Source organism: Cupressus sempervirens, chromosome 3 (genome assembly GCF_028749045.1).
Source record: "Cupressus sempervirens isolate cs-2001-9-10 chromosome 3, ASM2874904v1, whole genome shotgun sequence".
Classification (NCBI taxonomy): domain Eukaryota; kingdom Viridiplantae; phylum Streptophyta; class Pinopsida; order Cupressales; family Cupressaceae; genus Cupressus; species Cupressus sempervirens.
In genome coordinates, this window is record NC_143120.1 from 485,475,640 (window position 1) to 485,496,029 (window position 20,390).

A 20,390-nucleotide genomic window follows, 5' to 3' on the forward strand; every position below is an offset into this window, starting at 1 on the left:
CTTAGTGTCTGCCTTGTTTGGCTTTGATGGGATTTGATGGTTTCATTGAGGTATGTGTCAGTGGTTACCTAGACCTTGATAGTATCAAAATGTTATCCTATGAGCACCTATGTGATTTGACTTGGTGTTTACACTATGCAATGCATTTGATTACTACACTTTATTCTAGTTCCTATAGTAGTGTTGATTTATCTATTAGATTATGTTGTTATTAGTATGTTGACAAGATCTGCATTATGAAGCCTTGTGATGTTATTTGATTTACTTTGCATTCATGACTACGGATGTTATATTACAATTACTTTATGAGACTTTATGCAGTTTTGTGCCATATATGTTGTTGGGTATTTCAGTTGCTTACTTTCATTGATATGTGCTTGAGATAATTGAAAGTGCTTACTTAAATGTTTTTAAGTCAATTGCAATGCTGATGTGATTATGTGAGGTGCATTGCCTCACCATGCCACTGATATGTATTTTGCTCGTGCTATTGGTACAAACTGAGACAGAGTAGTAGTCGCTTGTGAGACCTACATGATGCCATGTTCTCCTTCACCATTTGATGTCATGTGTATTCATGTGCTTCAGTTATTTATATTGTGAGCCACTACACTTGATGTTTGCATGTTTTAGTGAACAGGTACCAAGCACATTCACCCTGAGTTGCAAGAATTGTCGCTTGTGAGATCTACATGATGACCTGTTCTCCTTCACCATTTGATGTCATGTGTATTCATTTGCTTCAGCTATTTATATTGTGAGCAACTACACTTGATGTTTGGATGTTTTAGTGAACAGGTACCAAGCACATTCACCCTAAGTTGCAAGGATTGAGTGTGTGCCTATATATCCCTAGCAATAGACACACAAGGTAGCAAAATTAGAGGCCCAGACACCCTCTACGTCATCTCTCAAGATCTTAAATTGACTTACTACACTGTTGCATGTAGTGCCTCCCCCATTTTCTTTCTACATGACATTTTGATTGATGCACCTTTGACTTTCATGCTTGTATTTTGTGATTATGTTGGACCAATGTAAGGCTTGTACCTTCGGGGTGATCTGATTTACGCCATTGCATCCACAAGTTGTATATGCTTTATATTTTGTTGTGTGAACCATGGTGCTTTGGTTGGTAGTGTACCTTAATTCAGATGCCTCACTTTGGTTTTATATTTGTACTGCTGCCCCTATGGATTGGTTGAGTTGATCTTGTGATGTGGTGACTATTCCACTCTTATGCTTTTATGTTGACTGTGTCAGCTGCACCCAGTTCCATTATTTGTGTTCATTCCAAAATTGTTGATGCGGGGGAGATTTGTGTCTGCTTGTTTGGCTTTGATGGGATTATGGCTTTGTTCAGGTATTTGCCAGTGGTTACCTAGACCTTCATTGTATCACTATGTTATTTTGTGAGTACCTATGTGATTTGAACTGGTGTTTACACTGTGATGCATTTGATTACTGCACTTTAGTTCTTGTAGTAGTGTTGATTTATCTATTAGATTATGTTGTTATTAGTATCATGACAAGATCTGCATTATGATGCCTTGTGATGTTATTTGGTTTACTTTGCATTTAGGACTATGGATGTTATATTAGGATGACTTTATGGCATTTTATGCAGTTTTGTGTCATATATGTTGTTGGGTATTTCAGTTGCTTACTTTCATTGATATATGACTCAAGATAATTGAAAATGGTTATTAAATGCTTTTAGTTCAATTGCAATGTTGATGTGATTATATGAGGTGTATTGCCTCACCGCACCACTGATATGCATTTTGCATCTTCTATTGGTACAAAGTGAGACAGAGTCGTAGTCACTTGTGAGATCTACATGATACCCCATTCTCCTTCACCATTCGATGTCATCTATATTCATGTGCTTCAGCTATTTATATTGTGAGTAACTACACTTGATGTGTACATGTTTTAGAGAACAGGTAGCAAGCACATTCACCCTGAATTGCAAGGATTTAGTGTGTGCCTATATATCCCTAGCAACGGACACAAGAGGTAGCAACTTATAGCGCCCCCGCCCCGCCTCCCCTCATATTTAAGCCAATATCATCCTTGTATGGACGGTGTATCCATATTATATTATTATCCCTTCCGCACATGTTAGTAAATCCGGATTCATATTACATTTGTGATTAGACTCGTAAGGAAATCTGTGCATTTAGTGTTCCCATGGTTGCCGTGAAAGAGGATTTATTTAATCCTGAGATTTGGGGAGTTAGTTTAATAAATTTATTTAATTACCGACTCCTTGGTCGAAGTTGAATTCCATTTAATTGGACTTATTTTGGGTGACTTGGGAAAGGTCTTTAGTCAACTTAGTTTATTTGACATCAATCTATTGAATGAGAGGCACCAACCTTCAATATACAATGGCCTAATAGTATTTTTCAATCTGCTCTAGTTTCCTTCAGGGACTGCTCACAACTTCAACAAAAATGCCTTAAAATCTTCTGTCAAATCTGCAAAATGCTCCCACTCAGATCTGCAAAAAGGTTTTCAATAAACTCTCTCAAATCTGAAATTTATCTTCATGAAAATATGCACTACATCTGCTACAAAATATGTCCGGTTTCTGCTCATAGACCTTTTCTTTTCTTCTGTTTAAAAGCTATTTCAGATGTCTGACTTTAAGTTATAGGTCTACTCCTTTTTCTTCTCTAAATCTACTCCTGAAGCAGGAAAGGTATGCAATAAATTAATAATTAGATGTCCCTCAGCAGCAGAAATTAACATTAATTTTATTCCCCCAGAAAAACAGGCCCTGCAATTCAGGATATCAGCCTTACATGATCTAAAACCTTTTACAATCATCTTCCACAATATCCAACATGCAATGAAAACTAAAGCATAGCAGTAAAGTAAATAAAGCATCCACACATGAAACAAGAGAATGCCAATTTTTTCACATGGAAACCCTTGGTTAGAAGGGGAAAACATGGTCGGAATTAGTACACATAAATCTCACTATTCTAGTAATAAGTTTTCCTTGTCAGAAGAATCACATCACCTTGTCAGGGGCATACCCGATAAAGAGTATCTATAGCTCAGTTAAAAGCTATTACAAAGACTTGTTAGGATCTACATGGTTAAGGTATTTAAAACTCCTTCTAAGAGTCACCTTGCTAGAGAATTTGTTCTTCAAACCTGTTAAATTCTTGCTCACCCTGTTAGGAGTGACCCGATTAAGGGATTTAGCTTGCCAATCTATTAGAATCAACAAGTGAAAGAGATCTGATAATAGAACTCACTGCTTGACAGATCCAATGCACTTCTACTCAATTGCTTTTCTCTGAATTGCTCTTAGAACAACTCTGCACTTCTGCACTTACTCGACAAATCATAATCTTGCATCACAACCTCTCATAACTGTTGGAAACAATTTTTCAATTGTATATTGTCATTGATGTTACACAAATGTCAATATTAACCGAGCAATAAAGGAATGGTAGGATTAACCTTCCATATCTCAGTATTGACCGAGCAGCTGGGTAATGAAGACATTTCAGTATTAACCAAGCAATTGGTTAATGAAGGATATCCTGCTTGCAGCATTAACCAAGTTGTCGAGCGTCAAAGGACTTTCAGTATTAACCAAGTGTTCAATCTCAGTATTGACCGAGTGACAGCAGAATGCAATTGTCTAATAATTAGTTATTTGAGAACGACTATTTGGATGTTTATTGATTATCTAGAAGGGTATTCAAGCTGACTTGTTCTAGCTTATGTTATATAAGAAAGGTCAAGTTGTGAGGATCAAAAGTAAGTTATAAGAAGTGGAATAAGATGGATATGTGAGCAAAGGCAGAGTAGGAAAGTGTGAAAGACAAGTTGTAAAGAACATTTGATCAGTAATGATCTAGATGTCAAGCCATAACAAAGATCTGAATCTACAAAGGAAGTTGCTTTATGAATCAGGTCAAATTGTTGTTACCTTCTAACCATTGTAGCAGTAAAGAAATCTCTTAATAGAGTTGACTTAACAATCATATTGTAAATCCTCTAACAAGGTGACATTTCAGGATTGAAGTGTTTGAAGACCTCTAACCAGGCCACTCCTAATAGGATGATCTAAATCCTCTAACAAGGTCATACTTAACAGCATGTATTATAACTTTTAATAGGTTTGGCTCCGAACAAGGCTCACTTCAGAAGAGTGAAAAATATTGTGACTAGTCACAAGGTGGTTTTTTCTAAAATTGGGTTTCCACATTAAATCTTGGTGTCGTTTGTGTTCATGTTATTTTCTAATGCTTTATGTTTCTGCAACTAAGTTACTAAAGGCTAAAACAGATTAATAATCATAAGATTGTTTTGTTAACCAAGTGACTAATATTCTAGTGTTAACTGAGTTGGACAGTATTGCATGATCAGTGAAAGTTTGAATTGACATCTAGGGACAAGGAATTTATTTTTGTTGTAATTGATTCATCCCTCCCCTCTTAATTACACTCTACATTTCCAACAATTGGTATTAGAGCATTTGATGCTTGCAAGAAAGGTTTCAAGGACCTAAGCCACAGATGTCATACAGAAAGGAGATTCCTAAGCTTAACAAAGACAACTTTTCAGCATGGTAGGAGTTGATGAAACTGCACCTATCAAGCATTAGTGATATTGCTCTGTTTTACTTGGAAAACAAATATGTACCACCACCTAAATCTATTACTGTGGAATGGATGAAAGAGGCAAAGGATCACAATATAATGATGATTGATATAGCTTCTTCTCTCAACTATTCTGAATTTGATGAGGTTAAAGAGTGTCCTACTGCATTTGAAATGTGGGAAAAACTGCAAGAGTCTATGATGGTGATAAAAATGTGCAAAGAGCCTAGGTTGAAAGTTTAAGAGGCAAGTTTGATCGAATTAAAATCAAAGAAGGTGAAACATTGACCAATATAGTGAAAGAATCAAAGAGACTGAGTGCAATCAAAGCTGCAGGAGGAGACAAAAATGATGAGATAGTAGTCAATAAGGTACTAAGAACTCTTCTTCCTATTTATGCAATTAGAATTTCAGCAATTCAAGAGATGAGATGCAATGCTAAAAATAAAATAACCTTGGATGCACTTGTGGGAAGATTAATTGCTTTTGAGTTGAATAACTTTGACAACTATGCTCCTACTTCTAGCAACCTCGAATTTGCATTCAAAGCCAAACTAACCCTTGGCAGAAAAGGAGGAAACTCAAAAGGCAAACAGGTTGATAGTGATGAAGAAGATTATTCAAATGAAGACCTTGAGGTCATTGAAGCCCTACTAGCAAAAATAGTATCAAAAGGCAAAATTCCATTGATTTGTTTCTCATGTGAAGAGGTTGGTCATATTGTTGGAAGATGTCCAAACAAAGAAGATAAAGATGAGAAAAGAAATAACAGGTTCAAAGGCAAGAAAGACTTCAAGAGCTACAAGGACTTCAAAGACAAAAGCAAGAAATCTTGTTACATTGCTAAAGATTCTAATAGTGATGATAATGAAGAAGTAGTTTACACTGCTATTAAGGATGAATCTGATGAGGAAAGTGAAAAGATGACACTTATCTCTCATGTTAGCAAAAATGATATATGGATCATCGATAGTAGATGTTCTCATCACATAACTAGTGACAAAACTAAGTTTGAACATTTAAAACATTATAATGGTGGAAGTGTTAGATTTGGAAACAATGAACCATGTTATGTAAAATGAAAAGGAATCATAGGATTAACTAAAGGAATAAAATGTGAAAATGCCCATTGGGTTGAAGGATTAAGACATAATCTACTTAGTGTAGTACAGCTAAACAATATAGGATACAAGGTAGAATTCATGAATGGCAAAGCCAAACTATTGGATGGAAAAGGAAACCTGGTTGGGACTGTAAATCAGACAAAAGGTAACTTGTTTTACCTAGATCTCACTGAAAGTACATGTATGTTAGCTCAAATAGAAGAAAGTTGGCTATGGCATAAGAGGATGTGTCATGTTCACTTTGATAACCTGGTTACCATAAGTAAGAACAAAAGAATAAGAGGCATACCTTATTTAAAGAAATCCGAGATGGGCATGTGTAAACAATGTCAAATTGGAAAGATGAGTAAAATAAGTTTTAGAAGTAAGTCCTACAATTCTGAAGTAGTTTTGGAACTAGTTCATACAGATCTGTGTGGGCCAATAGGTATAAAAAGCTACTGTAGAAACATATATTTCATTCTATCTGTTGATGATTATTCTAGAATGATCATTGTAATGTTTTTGAAATAGAAATCTGATGCTTTTCAAAAGTTTAAATGGTATTTGGCTAGAGTTGAGAAAGAAGCAGGGGAAAATTTGAAATGCCTGAGATCAAATAGAGGAGGTGAATTCATCTCAAATGAATTAAATGAAGTCTACAATGAAAGAGGAATCAAAAGACAGGAAAAAACATCTAGAACTCCAGAGCAAAATGGAATAGAAAAAAGAAGAAATAGATCCATCATGGAGTTTGCAAGGACACTAAACACTAAGAAAAATATTGCACCAAAATCCTGGAGAGAAGCAATCAGTACAACTGTTCATACACTGAACCAAGTTCAATTGAAGAAATGTACAAACAAAACACCTTATGAATTATGGTATGGGTACAAGCCTAATGTTTGTTACCTCAAAGTATTTGGAAGCAAAAGTTATATCTTGAAAGATGTATGGGAAGGAGAACTTCATGCAAAAAGTGATGAAGGTATATTCCTAGGCTACTCCAATAAAAGTAAAGCATACAAATGTTTGAATCTTGCTACTCAAAAAGTCATAGAAAGTGCACATGCGATGATTGATGAGTTTGCAGAAAGAACTGATGAATAGAGCAGCAAGGAGCCTGAAGACTACAAAAAGTTTGTTTACTATGAGGAACTTGAGACTCTACCACAAATAGTTGAAATCAATTAGTAGAAAATTGAACCTAGCAAGTCAATGGTAGTTCAACTTGAGTCAAAAGGCGCCTAAGTCACAAACAGTTCAACCCGAGTTGCAGTCACAAGCAGTGCAACCCGAGTCACAAGCAGTAGAACCTAAGTTATAGCCAAATCAGCCCGAGCAAAGGGCAGAATATCTTGGAGAACCAAGTGAACCAAGTTCAGAATCAAGAAAGAAAGATCCAAGACTTGCAAAATATGTCAAAAGACATCATGCACCTAAACAAATAATTGGAGGAGAGATAGAAGGCATATTGACAAAAAACAAATTAAAAGGTACATGTTTGTTTAGTGAATTTGAACCTAGCTCTGTAAAAGATTCATTAGAAAATGAAAGTTGGATAGAGGCAATGAATGAAGAAATTGAGCAGATAGAAAAGAATGAAACTTGGTCTCTTGTATCTAGACCTAAGGATAAGAATGTGATTGGTACAAAATGGATATTCAGAAATAAGTTGAATGAGAAAAGAGAAGTAACAAGAAACAAGGCAAAGCTTATGCTCAAGAAGAAGGTATTAATTATGGGGAAACATTTGCCCCTGTTGCAAGACTTGAAAGAGTCAAAATACTTCTAGCATATGGTGCACAAAAGGGATTCAAAGTATATCAGGTGGATGTAAAATCAGCTTTCTTAAATGGGATCTTGAAAGAAAAAGTCTATAATGAACAGCTTGAAGGTTTCATTGATCCAAGCAAAAGAAACATGGTATGTAAACTTTACAAAGCTTTATATGGATTGAAGCAAGCTCCTAGAGCATGGTATGAAAGACTACATGGATATCTAGTAAGAATTGGTTTTGAAAAGACAAATGATAATAGTAATTTGTATATCAAGAAAGGACCACATGACAAGATATTGCTTGCAAAAATATTTGTAGATGATATCATATTTGGAGGACATGAGATCTTATGCAAATCATTTGTTGAAGAAATGAGGAAAGAATTTGAAATGTCTATGCTTGGAGAGATTAAATTCTTTGTGGGTCTATAAGTTCATCAAATGAAGGATGGCATATTCATCTCTCAATCAAAGTACATCAGGGAAACATTGGAAGTATTTGTAATGAAAGATTCCAAACCAGTTGGAACACCTATGTCTACTAGGTATAAACTTTCAAAAAATGATGATTCAAAAGAGGTAAATCAGAATACTTATAGATCAATGATTGGGAAACTTTAGTATGTGGTACACACCAGACCTGATATTGCATTAGCAGTTGGCATAGTTGCAAGGTTTTCTGCTAATCCAAAAGAAAATCACATGATGATAGTAAAAAAATTCTGTGGTATCTAAAAGCAACTGAAGAACATGGTCTATGGTATAGAAAAGGAGGAAATCTTGAGTTAAGAGCCTTTACTAATGCGGATTGGGTAGGAAGGATTGATGATAGAAAAAGCACTAAAGAGATTAGTATCTTAGACAAGCAAGAAGCAAAATTGTATTTCTTAATCCACAGTAGAGGTAGAGTATGTTGCTGCAACAGTCAATTGCTCTAACACAATATGGATCAAAGAACTATTGTCAGGTATGAAGGAGAAAATCAAAGAACTGGTAGTTATCTACTGTGATAAAACAAGTGCAATCAATATATCCAAAAATCATGTGATGCACACAAAGACAAAACACATTGCAATCAAGTATCATTTCTTAAGGGAATTGCTTCAAGACAAAGAGGTGAGATTGGAATATGTGTACACCAAGGAGCAGATAACAGATATATTTACTAAGGCTTTACCTAAGGATGCATTTATGTATCTAAGAGGTAAACTAGGCGTTATTCCCCTATCTAATGCTCACTAAAGCAAAAAATAGTGATGCATCAACCAAGTTCCATTGAAGATCTATCAAGTTGATGCAAGTTGTCACACTTCAGGTATAAAATGCAAAACATATTGGATATGAATCAATACAAAAGGTACATAGAAACTTCAAAAGTTTATATCCTTTGGCATTTTATGTCAAAGAGGGAGAGTTTTGTAGTGTCAACAAGGGAGAGCTACAAGGGAGAGTTGAAAGGAAGAGTGAGGGAGAATTTTGTATCTCAAAAAGAAGATAATCAGATGATGGAATTCAAAGCAAAGAAGGAGAAAATGACAGTAGTCTAGAGCAAAGTATTGACAGAAGTAAGAGGGAGAATTCAGTGGAAGCAATTGAGACAAATCCAAGCAGAATATCAGAGGGAGTTGGTATTGATGAGAACTAGAATAAAACTAAGAATATTATTCAATTGTTCATACTTTTATTAGTTTATGTTAACATGTTGTGTTACCATCAATGTCAAAGAGGGAGTTTGTTGGAAACAATTCTTCAATTGTATATTGTCATTGATGTTACACAAATGTTAGTATTAACCAAGCAATGAAGGGCTGGCAGTATTAACCTTGCATATCTCAATATTGACCAAGCAATCGGGTAATGAAGACATTTCAATATTAACCGAGCAGTTGGTTAATGAAGGATATATTGCTTGCAGTATTAACCAAGTTGTCAGGCATCAAAGGACTTTCAGTATTAACCGAGCGTTCAATCTAAGTATTGACCGAGTGACAATAGAATGCAATTATCTAATAATTAATTATTTGAGGTCGACAATTTGGATGTTTATTGATTATTTGGAACAATATTCAAGTCGACTTGTCCTATCTTAGGATATATAAGAAAGGTCAAGTTGTGAGGATCAAGAGTAAGTTATAAGAAGTGAAATAAGATGGATATGTGAGCGAAGGCAAAGGAAAGTGTGAAAAACAAGCTGCAAAGAACATTTGATCAGTAAGTATCCAGAGGTCAAGTAAGAACAAAGATTTGAATCTGCAAAGGAAGTTCTTTTATAAATCAGGTCAAATTGTTGTAACCTTCTAACCATTGTAGCAATAAAGAAATCTCTTAACAGAGTTGACCTAACAGTCATATTGTAAATCCTCTAACAAAGTGACATTTCAAGATTGTGAAGTGTTTGAAGACCTCTAACCAAGCCACTCCTAACAGAGTGATCTAAATCCTCTAACAAGGTCATACTTAAAAGTATGTATTGTAACCTTTGACATGGTTGGCTCCTAATAGGGCTCACTTCAGAAGAGTGAAAAATATCGTGACTAGTTGCAAGGTGGTTTTTCTCAAATTGGGTTTCTATGTTAAATCTTGGTGTGGTCTGTGTTCATGTTATTTTCTTATGCTTTATGTTTTTGCAACTAAGTCACTAAAGCCTACAGCGGATTAATAATCATAAGATTGCTTTGTTAACCAAGTGACAGTAATATTCTAGTTAACCAAGTGACAGTAATATTCTAGTGTTAACCGAGTTGGACAATATTGCATGATCAATGAAAGTTAGAATTGACATCTAGGGGCAGGGAATTATTTTTGTTGGAATTGATTCACCCCTCCCCTCTTAGTTACACTCTACATTTCCAATAATAACATACCATAATTCAATTGACAACATGCTTTTTATACTTATTTCAAGCCAGTGAAAAAACCCTAAACATGTTACCATGAGTGAGCTCCACAAGCAATTCAAATTTCATGAGCGAATCCTAATCCATTGATTTATGTGCTTTGATGTCATCCCAAAATATTTTACCAATCAAACAAATCAACTTTTCACTTTGATTATACCAGATTACCAAATCTAAACAACTTGCCCTATAGGTTGCATTGTTCTAACTGTTGTCTCCAGTTCAACTCATTAACTGTCTAAACTGTACTCTTTCAATTCTAGATTTACAAAAATGTGCCTCTGATGATGCTTCCATATCAACCGCAAACTCTGAAACATCAAACTCCTCATCACACGTCACAAATACTATGACTGGCTATCATGTCACCAGTATACTGAACAATCAACAATTCTAATTGTTTGATCCATTCTTCCACTAATTCAGCTGATCCATCAACTCCAGAATAGTTACTAGCAATGACAATACCACTATGATAATTCATGCTCTTTGATGCCAACAATCTCTCCAAACTTCATCATTATGCCAACAATCTCCCCCTCTGGCATTGATGGCAACACTTACTGAAAATTGTTGTGTCTAACCTAGCTAATAAGAATCTCTGATAACTGGTAAAAAACAAGATTAAATACCCTTCAATTGATGCCAACACATTCTACATGACTCCCCGTTAGATGTTCATTGACCTCTAACTACTTATATCCACAATTTTTCGCTATCCTCTAACTACTCACCACCACCCCTTTGACAACAATGACAAAGTTATGCAAAAAGATATACAAAATGCCAAAAATTATTACTGTTTTATATTTAAATTCTGCTGAAAACATCTGCGAAATTAGTCTTTAAGACCTGAAGCGCATTCTCCCAATTCTTCAATAGATTTTCCATTATAACTATTTGACCTCTTAACAAATAAGCTAGCTCTTCTAATGCATCAACTATACACATACCCGGTAATGCTAATACTACCTTTGCTTCATTTGTACCTTATTGCAGGAAGTCTATCTTAGGAATCAAGTTGTATTGCAGCTCTAACAATATTGCAATCTTTTACTCCTGCATGTTATTGAATGTTTTGAGCTTATGATTTACTATTCTTACCGACACACCAAAATTTGTAGCTGAATGACTTATCGGATCAAAACTGGCTATTAGCTTCTTCAATTCCTCTTGGGTTTCAGTTTTTCTCTTCTCAAGATCTTGAACAAACTTTGAGAAATCAAATACAGTGGCAAGTAACTTACCACCTCCCAGCAATGCCTCCTTCACTTGGTTGACACTAACTGTCAATATGACTCTGTTTAGTGCCATAGACCGAACCAATTTCTTTGACCTCTTCTGCTCATGGTTCTTTTTGACTTTTTACATGGCTGCATCTTCTAAGCTTTGCATTTGTTCACCTGTAGCAGTCACCAATTTATCCAATTGTTCAATTGGAGTGGCACATGCATCACAATCTACTTCTGGCATCAAGTCTGACAATACATCTCTAGCTGATTGAATCACTTGTGTGTCCTTTTGTACCTTCATCATCTACGTCTTTTCCTTTGATTGCATCGTTGTGGCAATTTCTATGAGTTCATTGGGGCTCAAAGTATTGACTTCAATAGGCACTTCAATGGCCAGTATGTCATCTTCATCCTCTTCATCAACACTTTTCTTAAGAGAGGTTAAGATTTGCACAGCTACTACTTGTTTTTGCTTCTCTATTCTCCTTCCAACTGTGCATCCTCAATATGTCCTTGCTCAACCTTATGTTCATCACCTCCGGTAATATCTACTATCGATACCCGTTGTTGCTCACTGCTAGATACATTCCATGTGGCATCATCAACCATTACATTGAGGATAGGAATATCATCAATAGTAACCTATACACTTCCAATCTTCCATCCCTCATTTGTATGAGTGATCTTAAGCTCCTCTAGTTCTGGTTCATCTTCAACTACATGCACTTCTTTCTTTGGCTCCTTCAGTCCCAAAAACTTCTTCAATATAACTATTGTCTCAGCTTGGACAGATTGAGACTTGCTCCTTAGCAACCTAGTCAATCTCTTCTTGGTTTTTAAAGCTGGTCTAGTTTTATCAAGAATTCCCTTGATTTCCTCTTTTAACAATACCAGTTGCAATTGGACTAAAACATATTCAATAAGCTCTTAATCTTGCTTTAGTGAAATTTTCCATCTAGCTTCAAGCTTATCATACAAGGATGTAGAAATTTGTCCTTGCAACTCAATCAGAGCTTTACTCATACTAAACACTACAGCATCCTCTATTTTTTTTTGTTCCTCGTCATTTAATTTATCATATTAGTTCTTTACTTCTACAAAAATACCCCATTTTCTGACTTTATTTACAATCTTATCAATAGAAACAAACTTACTCATATCTGGTTGAATAATCTTCAGGGTAAGAGCACCGATTATCTTAGACTATATTCAACTGGCCTTCATCTGCTTTTGGCCTTCTTTTGATTTTCTTCCTTACTCTCTACTTATCAACATCCTTTTCTCTTTGTGCTTTCTCCTTCTTCCTCTTATCAGCTTCCTTTACTTGTTTAGATACATTCTTGCCCTTAGAAGGCTCAAGCCTATAAGCCATAGCAGCGTTATCCTTCTTCTTCCCTGGCAATTCCGTTGGAGGAGTGCATTTTTCGTTTTTCATTCTTGTGCTTCTTGTTAGTCTATCAGTTGGAGCTTTACCGGTTGTTGACTATACGACTTCAACCTCTTCATCATCATCTCCTGCAGTAGCAGATGTGTCAGCCTATTGTGCTTGATACTTAGCTCTTGCCTTAACAATTTGTTCCATTGTAAATTCATTCTTCAAAGAAAATCACTCCACTTCCTGGTTTTCTTTTCAATGACCAGTTGGTTTAATTCACTAAAAACTTCCCTATCTTTCTCACCAAATGTTCCAAACCTTGGAACACTTTGATCTCTTGATTTGGACAGCAAATCCTCTGCATAGACAGTCAACAAGTTTTCTTCTGCCTCATAGCCCATAGGCATAACCCGTTATGTTCTTGGCTCTACTGCTTCCATGAGGCAAGTATTTGTATCAACCATGAAGCATATTGTATCCTTGTATTTCTCAACTATAGCAGATCAAATCCACTCTCTCGGGTGTGTCTCCTTCTAAAAACTCTTTAAGTAGCCCCATACTTCACTTGTAAAGTTATTCCCAAGCATTCTAATGCAATTCTTGATCTGTACTATTGCCAGTGTGTCCATTTGCCATGTGATAATTCCAACACCAGGAAAGAAATTCCAAAACTAATTGAAAAGCCCATGAGTACCTAAATGTACTTGAAGAGTTGTTTTTGGGATTCATTTCTCATTCACACACTCGAAGAGGCAGTCTTGGAGCCACATAAGTGATCGACTAAGCGATTAAGAGCAATCTAAGCAACCAATAGGAAATATTTGCAATGATTCTGTGAAGATCAAAGTCATGTTCAAGTTTTCTCAATGGGAACCCTATTTCCAAAATTTCCAAGGTACTTGAAGGGTTGCCTTTTGTCTTTCTTGATCTTCTCCATATTCAAGCATAATTGGTCCCTTGTTGCTTTACAAAGATCATAATCTACATTTTCCTTTACCATCCAGGAAGCAGTGAGAATAGTTGTGGTCTGAATATTGTTCATTCTACTAGAATGATATACCTTACATTGAATTACCATCAAGGAAAACTTCACCATTGGATCAACAATATGATTTACCATCATTGCCCTTGTGTCCCACCTTGATTTGGTCAACTGGATGAGCTCATCTTGTTGTGTAGTTCTCAATGTAGGAACATCACTAGCAGCACAAAAACCAATTATTGCATGGATGGCCTCCTTAGTGATCTTGTAGGGTCAGTCTAACCACATGAACTGATCATGTACACAAGTCAAGACATATCTCGCCTATTCATCCTCGAAATCCTTCAGGAAGTACACTGCATTCGCAAAACCTTTATTTGCAATGACCTTGTGTTCCTCCTTACACCAGTGAAAGATCATTGTGGAACCCAAATTCTCTAACATATAGCATATGTACGCAGTAAACCCTTACATCCTCAACATGCATCACTTCATACGGCACGTTGGATAGAGCACCTATTGGATCAACCTCAATCGAATTGAAAGGATGTCTCTTAAACTTCAGTCATGCCCTCTCAATAATATCAATCACAACTGGTTTACACATGACTAAGACGGTTGATTCAAGCTTTGAGAACTAGTAAATACATTTGAAACTTTGAAACTAGGATTCCCATTGAGCAAACTTGAACACGACTCATTGGTCTTCACAAAGCCACTACAAATACTTCCTTTTGGTCACTTAGATTGCTCTTAATTGCTTAATCCATCACTTTTGCGGCTCCAAAACTGCCTCTTTGAATGCATGAAAGAGAAATGAATCCAAAAACACCTTTTATCTACTAATGTAGACTAGCATTTAATGATTCACCAGTTGAAAATAATCATACACCACTTAGCACCAAAAATCTTACCTTCGATAAAATAAAACTTTATGCAATTGAATAAAACTTCACAACATATCTCCAAACATCATTATACATCTAAATATGCAAATAGATCTTACCGCACATACTTCTAGGGTGTCCAAAAATTCATCTAACAGTAATTGCTCCCCCCAAATCTATGCAAGCTTACTTAGTTAATGAATTCCCCACACCAAATGAAGACATGGATCCTTCTAATGGTTTGCTCTCATCTTTTATCACCCAAACTTGATTCATTTGGCTTCTGGTCTTCCTCAACAATTACAATCTTCTTGTCTTTCTAATCATTTTGCTTGCTAACTGAATGGTATACACAATTGTTCCTTGACTTGAAAAACCTTGCAATGTGTCCAATCTTGTGGCAATGAAAACATGTCATTCCAATTGCTCTCCAAGGTCTGGCATTGCCTATGTTTGTCCTCATTCTACAATTAATTGTCATGTGACCATAATTGTAACAATGTGAGCATGTAACATTCCACCGGTTCTCATTTTGATAAGGAATTTGTCAATTCACAAATGATCCATGATTGTTCATTCTTATCCTGCACTCATTAGCTCTATGACAATATTTATTGCAATTGTAATAATGACCATTAAAACATTAGGTCTATTTCCACCAACAATAGCAATATGTCCCATCTCATGAAAAATCAAACGGTAAGAGTATTAGGCCTATTCTTGCAAACATTACCAATATGTCCCACCTTGCGATAATTGAAACAAACAAGTTTATAGGTTTTTTACCAGGTTTTCTTTTGACTACCTTAGGTGGAGACTTGTCAGCTTGCTTGACCTTTTGGATTCTAGAAGACTTACCAACTTCACAACTGGTATAGCCAAGGCCATATGTCTCACCATGCATCCTTTGACTCTTGTTTCTCATTGATCTTTGTAAAACTTTCATTGAATTTCTTCAATAGATCATTCACAGCTTTCAGCTCTCCTTGCAATCTCTCATTCCCCCTTTTCAGACATTCATTGCTTTTTGTCAGATTTTCAATATCCTCTTGAAGTTATTTTTTTTCTTCGTTAGTCTCATGGAGATGTGCATGCAAAACCTCTTGGTCAGATTTGAAGAGTTTATCTACCTTAGTCTTTAGGGCTTCTACAACCTTCCTTGCATCCTTTGTTGCCTTCCTTGCTTCTTCTATAGTTTTCCTTGCTTCCATTTCTTCACCATCTTAATGGACAAGGCTTCTAAGTCCCTCTTGATATTTTTTTTTCCTTATGCAGCTGCTCATTCTCTTGTGGCATAGCCTCCAATGCCTTAGATTCCTAAGATTCACTATTGCTATATGCTTCCAGTTGATCACAAGGTTCTTTCCTCTTTTCTCTTGATTTCTTGAATTGTTCCTTCAATTGGTCAATGGCATCCTCAGCTTCTACAAGTTGGTTTTCAAGTCATCTCACATATGTAGCTGACTCCATCTTTGCCTTAAGGATATTCCACAAGTTGTTAGGCTCCCTGAAGGGAACTTGGCTCTGATACCAATTGTAAATGCTATAAGGCACTCAAAGGGGAGAGTGAATCAGTGCAACCATAGATCTATAACCTTTTACAATTATCTTCCACACCTTAAAATGCATAACAAAATACACCTTGATGTTTTCTACAAAGCAGCACTCCATTTACTCAACATGGATATAGCATGGCAAAAGATTAAATGGGATTCAAATGCTTGAGTTTATAATAGGAAATGCTTGGGAAAATAGATAAATGAATGCAGAAATAGATCAGAGCACTTCTATAAAGACTTGGGAGTAATTCAGGTTATTCAATTAATCAATTTATAAATAACAAATTATTTCAAAAATCCTAGCTTTTTCAGGTCAACGACCTGAGCTGACTGCAGTACTAAATAGTGGTGTGAAATGTGGTAGATAGCAAAAGCTCACATGATCTTTGTGAGTACAGCTCAGAAGGTGCTCATATAATCAATACAAATTACAGCATGAAGTTTTTTATAGAATAGCATTCACAGACATGTTTAGGATAGCTTTAGGTTTTTTCTTCTTAGTGTAAGATAGGAAAATTCAGAAATCATTGAATGCCAAGGCAACCATCAAACCTCAAAAGCATACAAAATAAATCTTAACTTATCCACTAATGCAATTGAAATAAAATGCTCAAAACATAAAAAGAATATAATCAAAAGCACTCCCTCAATTGGACTTCAATGTCCATGTTGATATGTTGCTCCCATTATAACAAAAAGCACCTATAGAATAAAAGTGAGAAATTGGCAATAATGACGAGAAATTTCAAAAGGTGATGGTTAGGAAAAATGAAGAGAATTGATCTCAATTTATAGAATTTGAAGGCCAGATGTCCAAATCAGCAAATTGTTGCACAATTGGAAAGATATCATTGAATTGGAAATATGCTATTGTTTATGACAAGATTTTGAAGTTCACTTTAAAAATAAGCCAAAATTAGTGAAAGCTCGTTTGGAAACTTGAAAAATGGATGAGTAGTTAACTTGGAGAGTGTAAGAGTTTGAGAGAGGAAAGTGTAAGAGATGAGGTAGGTAGAAAATAATTAATAGGTGTAATCTTGAAAATAGGAAATGAAGCACAAATTAAGGGATTATAAAAAGCTAGATTTTAGAAATAAATAAAACATGGAAATATGAGAGATTATTTGGATTTTAAATTCAATGTTCCTCACAAATTAGTAATAAGGACTTTAGGAATTAGGAAATTCCAAGAAACTTCAAAATATAACCAATTATAATTAATTGTGCAACTTAGGAAAAGGAACACATAAATGTAATTTACTTATCAAAGCTAGGATCTAGGGACAAATTAATGGTTTTTTACCCCGAGAAGGATGAATTAATTGACATGGTCATTTAGTCAAACAGGACATGATGCAAATTAAAGGATGAACATTAGTTACATTACTAATCGATTTAATTATTTTCATTATTTAATTAATAAAAGAATGACACGATATTGATGAGTGATGAAGATCAAACACACAATATAGAAGATATATTAAAAGGGCACACATAAGTGTGGATCATTTTTTAGTGTCCACGTAGATTGGTGGGAAAAAAGATTGGTTAGTTTATTTATTGTATGAAATTTTTCCTTTTTAGAGTAGGCTATGCGCAAAGTGCAAAATGTACCAATAACTTATTTTAAATGTGACGACTGTTATAGACTAATTTTCTAGTGTTACCTAGGGACGTGTCTCCAGTATATTTTCAGTCATCCCTATCCCGAAAACATCTCAAAGACTTGGGGACACCTAGGGGACTTTGACTTTTGACTTCTAGAACAAATTAGACTTTGACTCTCAAAGTAACACAAATTTGAAATTTGGCATGTGGATTCTGCTGATTCTTATATTTTAAAGTTCTATTATGTATAAGTACATGCTTTATCCATGTTTTCATATAAATATTTTAAATTTCTCTATATATTTCAATTTTCCCTATTGTTATATAGCCGTCCTCATTTAGTGTCCCCCCCCCCCCGGTCCTCAAAATCAGCAAATTTTTTTGCTGTCCCAAAAACCCATCCCGGAAACTTGGGGGAACGTAGCTAATTTCAGCTTTCTAGGTCTGAATGACCAATAGCATAATTGGTCTCTTATAATGATATAAGAGAGATTTAACCCTCCACGTGGCTATGTTCATTTGTTTTGTGCATGTATTGAGGAAATTAATTTTAAAAATGAATGATTAGTATACATGGTCAACATTTTTTACCAAGGCGGTAATTTCTAGCCTTGACTAATCACCTTACTTGGGAAATTAGATACATGAGAGAAAAGAAACAGCATAACGCATACCTGAACTTCCTTCAATCTTCCGTTTTTTTGGTGGAGGCTCTTTCTTATTTTTCAGCTGTAGCTTACGTGCATTGGCTGTCAAAGCAAAAGTTATTAATTTACATCTTGACAAATGGAAGAAAAACATATACAAATATACATCAGAGTTGTATTATAGACTCAGTCTTTCAAAGTTTCTATAAAGTAATTGCACAATAATTTTAACATCTCATCTGAAAAAGATTAAGCTAAAGCTTGACAACAATCTCACATTAGCTACAAGAAAACTTCATCTTAAAGATGGAAATTAGATGAGTTGATTACACAACTGTAGATATTGCCATCGGTGAAGATCTGGAATTCTAGCATATAGAATATACAAAGCATAGGCTTGCCAGCCGCCTATCTTGTCTTACCCCATTTGAGAGAGATATTAAAAAGGTGAAAGCAGAATCATTCAGCTATATTTTAAACATTAAGTTCTGGTTTATAATTATATTCAATTATATTCGAGTATATTATAACAAAGTTTTCAAGAAAAATATTATGATTATTGATTTCCAAGGCTTGCACTAAACTGAAAGCTGGAAGTGCTTATCCATATCAATAAAAAAATGATACTGCAACTGACATAACTCTCATGGTCAAGTAGTTAATCTAGATGAATGCTTATGTAGTTCAGATTATCGTTATAAGATGAATTTCATGTAGCCCAACATCATAATAATTAGCATATCATAAAGTCTCTAAATTTTTCAAAATTTTGAATAGAAAGGAAAATAATGGTCAGCAAAGCAATGACATTTAGATGACTAGATAAGCAGGACCATAATATAGTACTTTTTCTAGTGAAAATTTTTTATCAAGAACCAATTCTATCATGTTTCAATTTCTCTTTGACACAATAGAGATGTCACGTTGAAAACCAGAGGGACATAATGAATTCTAAATTTTTAGTGTATTTTTTAAATGAACATTGCTTGGGAGATATGATAGAGATGATAAGTTGCAAACAGAGGGACAAGAAGAACCTTGAATTAATGTGTGTGCATGCACACGAGCACCTGTTCAAAGCATAAAAAGACAAGATAGAGTTCTAACTAACTTGACCATCGAAATGACACAGGTCAGATGGATGGAGGTGTGGCACCATTAGATTTTCTGAATCTTCTTATGCATAGTTATAAATGATATAATTATATAAGCAAATATGAACCCTTATACTTGCTAATATGCTTGTAAATAGATGGTGCGGTATAAAAGTAAATGAATAAAGCTTTACATGGATCAGTTATCTTGGATTCGGAGCATGAAATAATAACTGTTTGTTGTATAAAACAGAAGAGAGGAAAACTCCTTATACAAGCAATTACAAAGATCTTTCCATAACAGAAACAATCAAGAACTATAGACAGAACAGAAAGATACTACATAATAACTGACTTACAGAATAGGAAGTTAAAAACTAACTAAATGGCTTAAATGACCATTATAAACTAAATGTTACAATACCACTTTAATACCCTCTCTTAGTTCTCATTCCATTAACTACAAAAAGTCGGTCCGACTTTACAAATTTGTGCCACAAGAGGACTAAATTCTAATAAATGAACTCTTTGGAGCCAATGCAAGATCCTATTTGAAAAATGTTTAAAAAGTAGCTTTCAACTCCCTTAACCTATTGAAG

General features: G+C 35.1%; 1 protein-coding gene across 1 annotated transcript in view; it reads right to left on the reverse strand.

Annotated features, from left to right (window-relative positions):
- The window catches only part of LOC149567286 (dentin sialophosphoprotein-like protein), a 63,020-nt gene that overhangs the window by 13,645 nt on the left and 28,985 nt on the right, over positions 1–20,390 (reverse strand). The window contains exon 4 of the mRNA XM_089820451.1: positions 18,725–18,799. Coding sequence (XP_089676577.1) covers positions 18,725–18,799 — 75 coding nt within the window. The remainder of the gene's footprint in view (positions 1–18,724; positions 18,800–20,390) is intronic.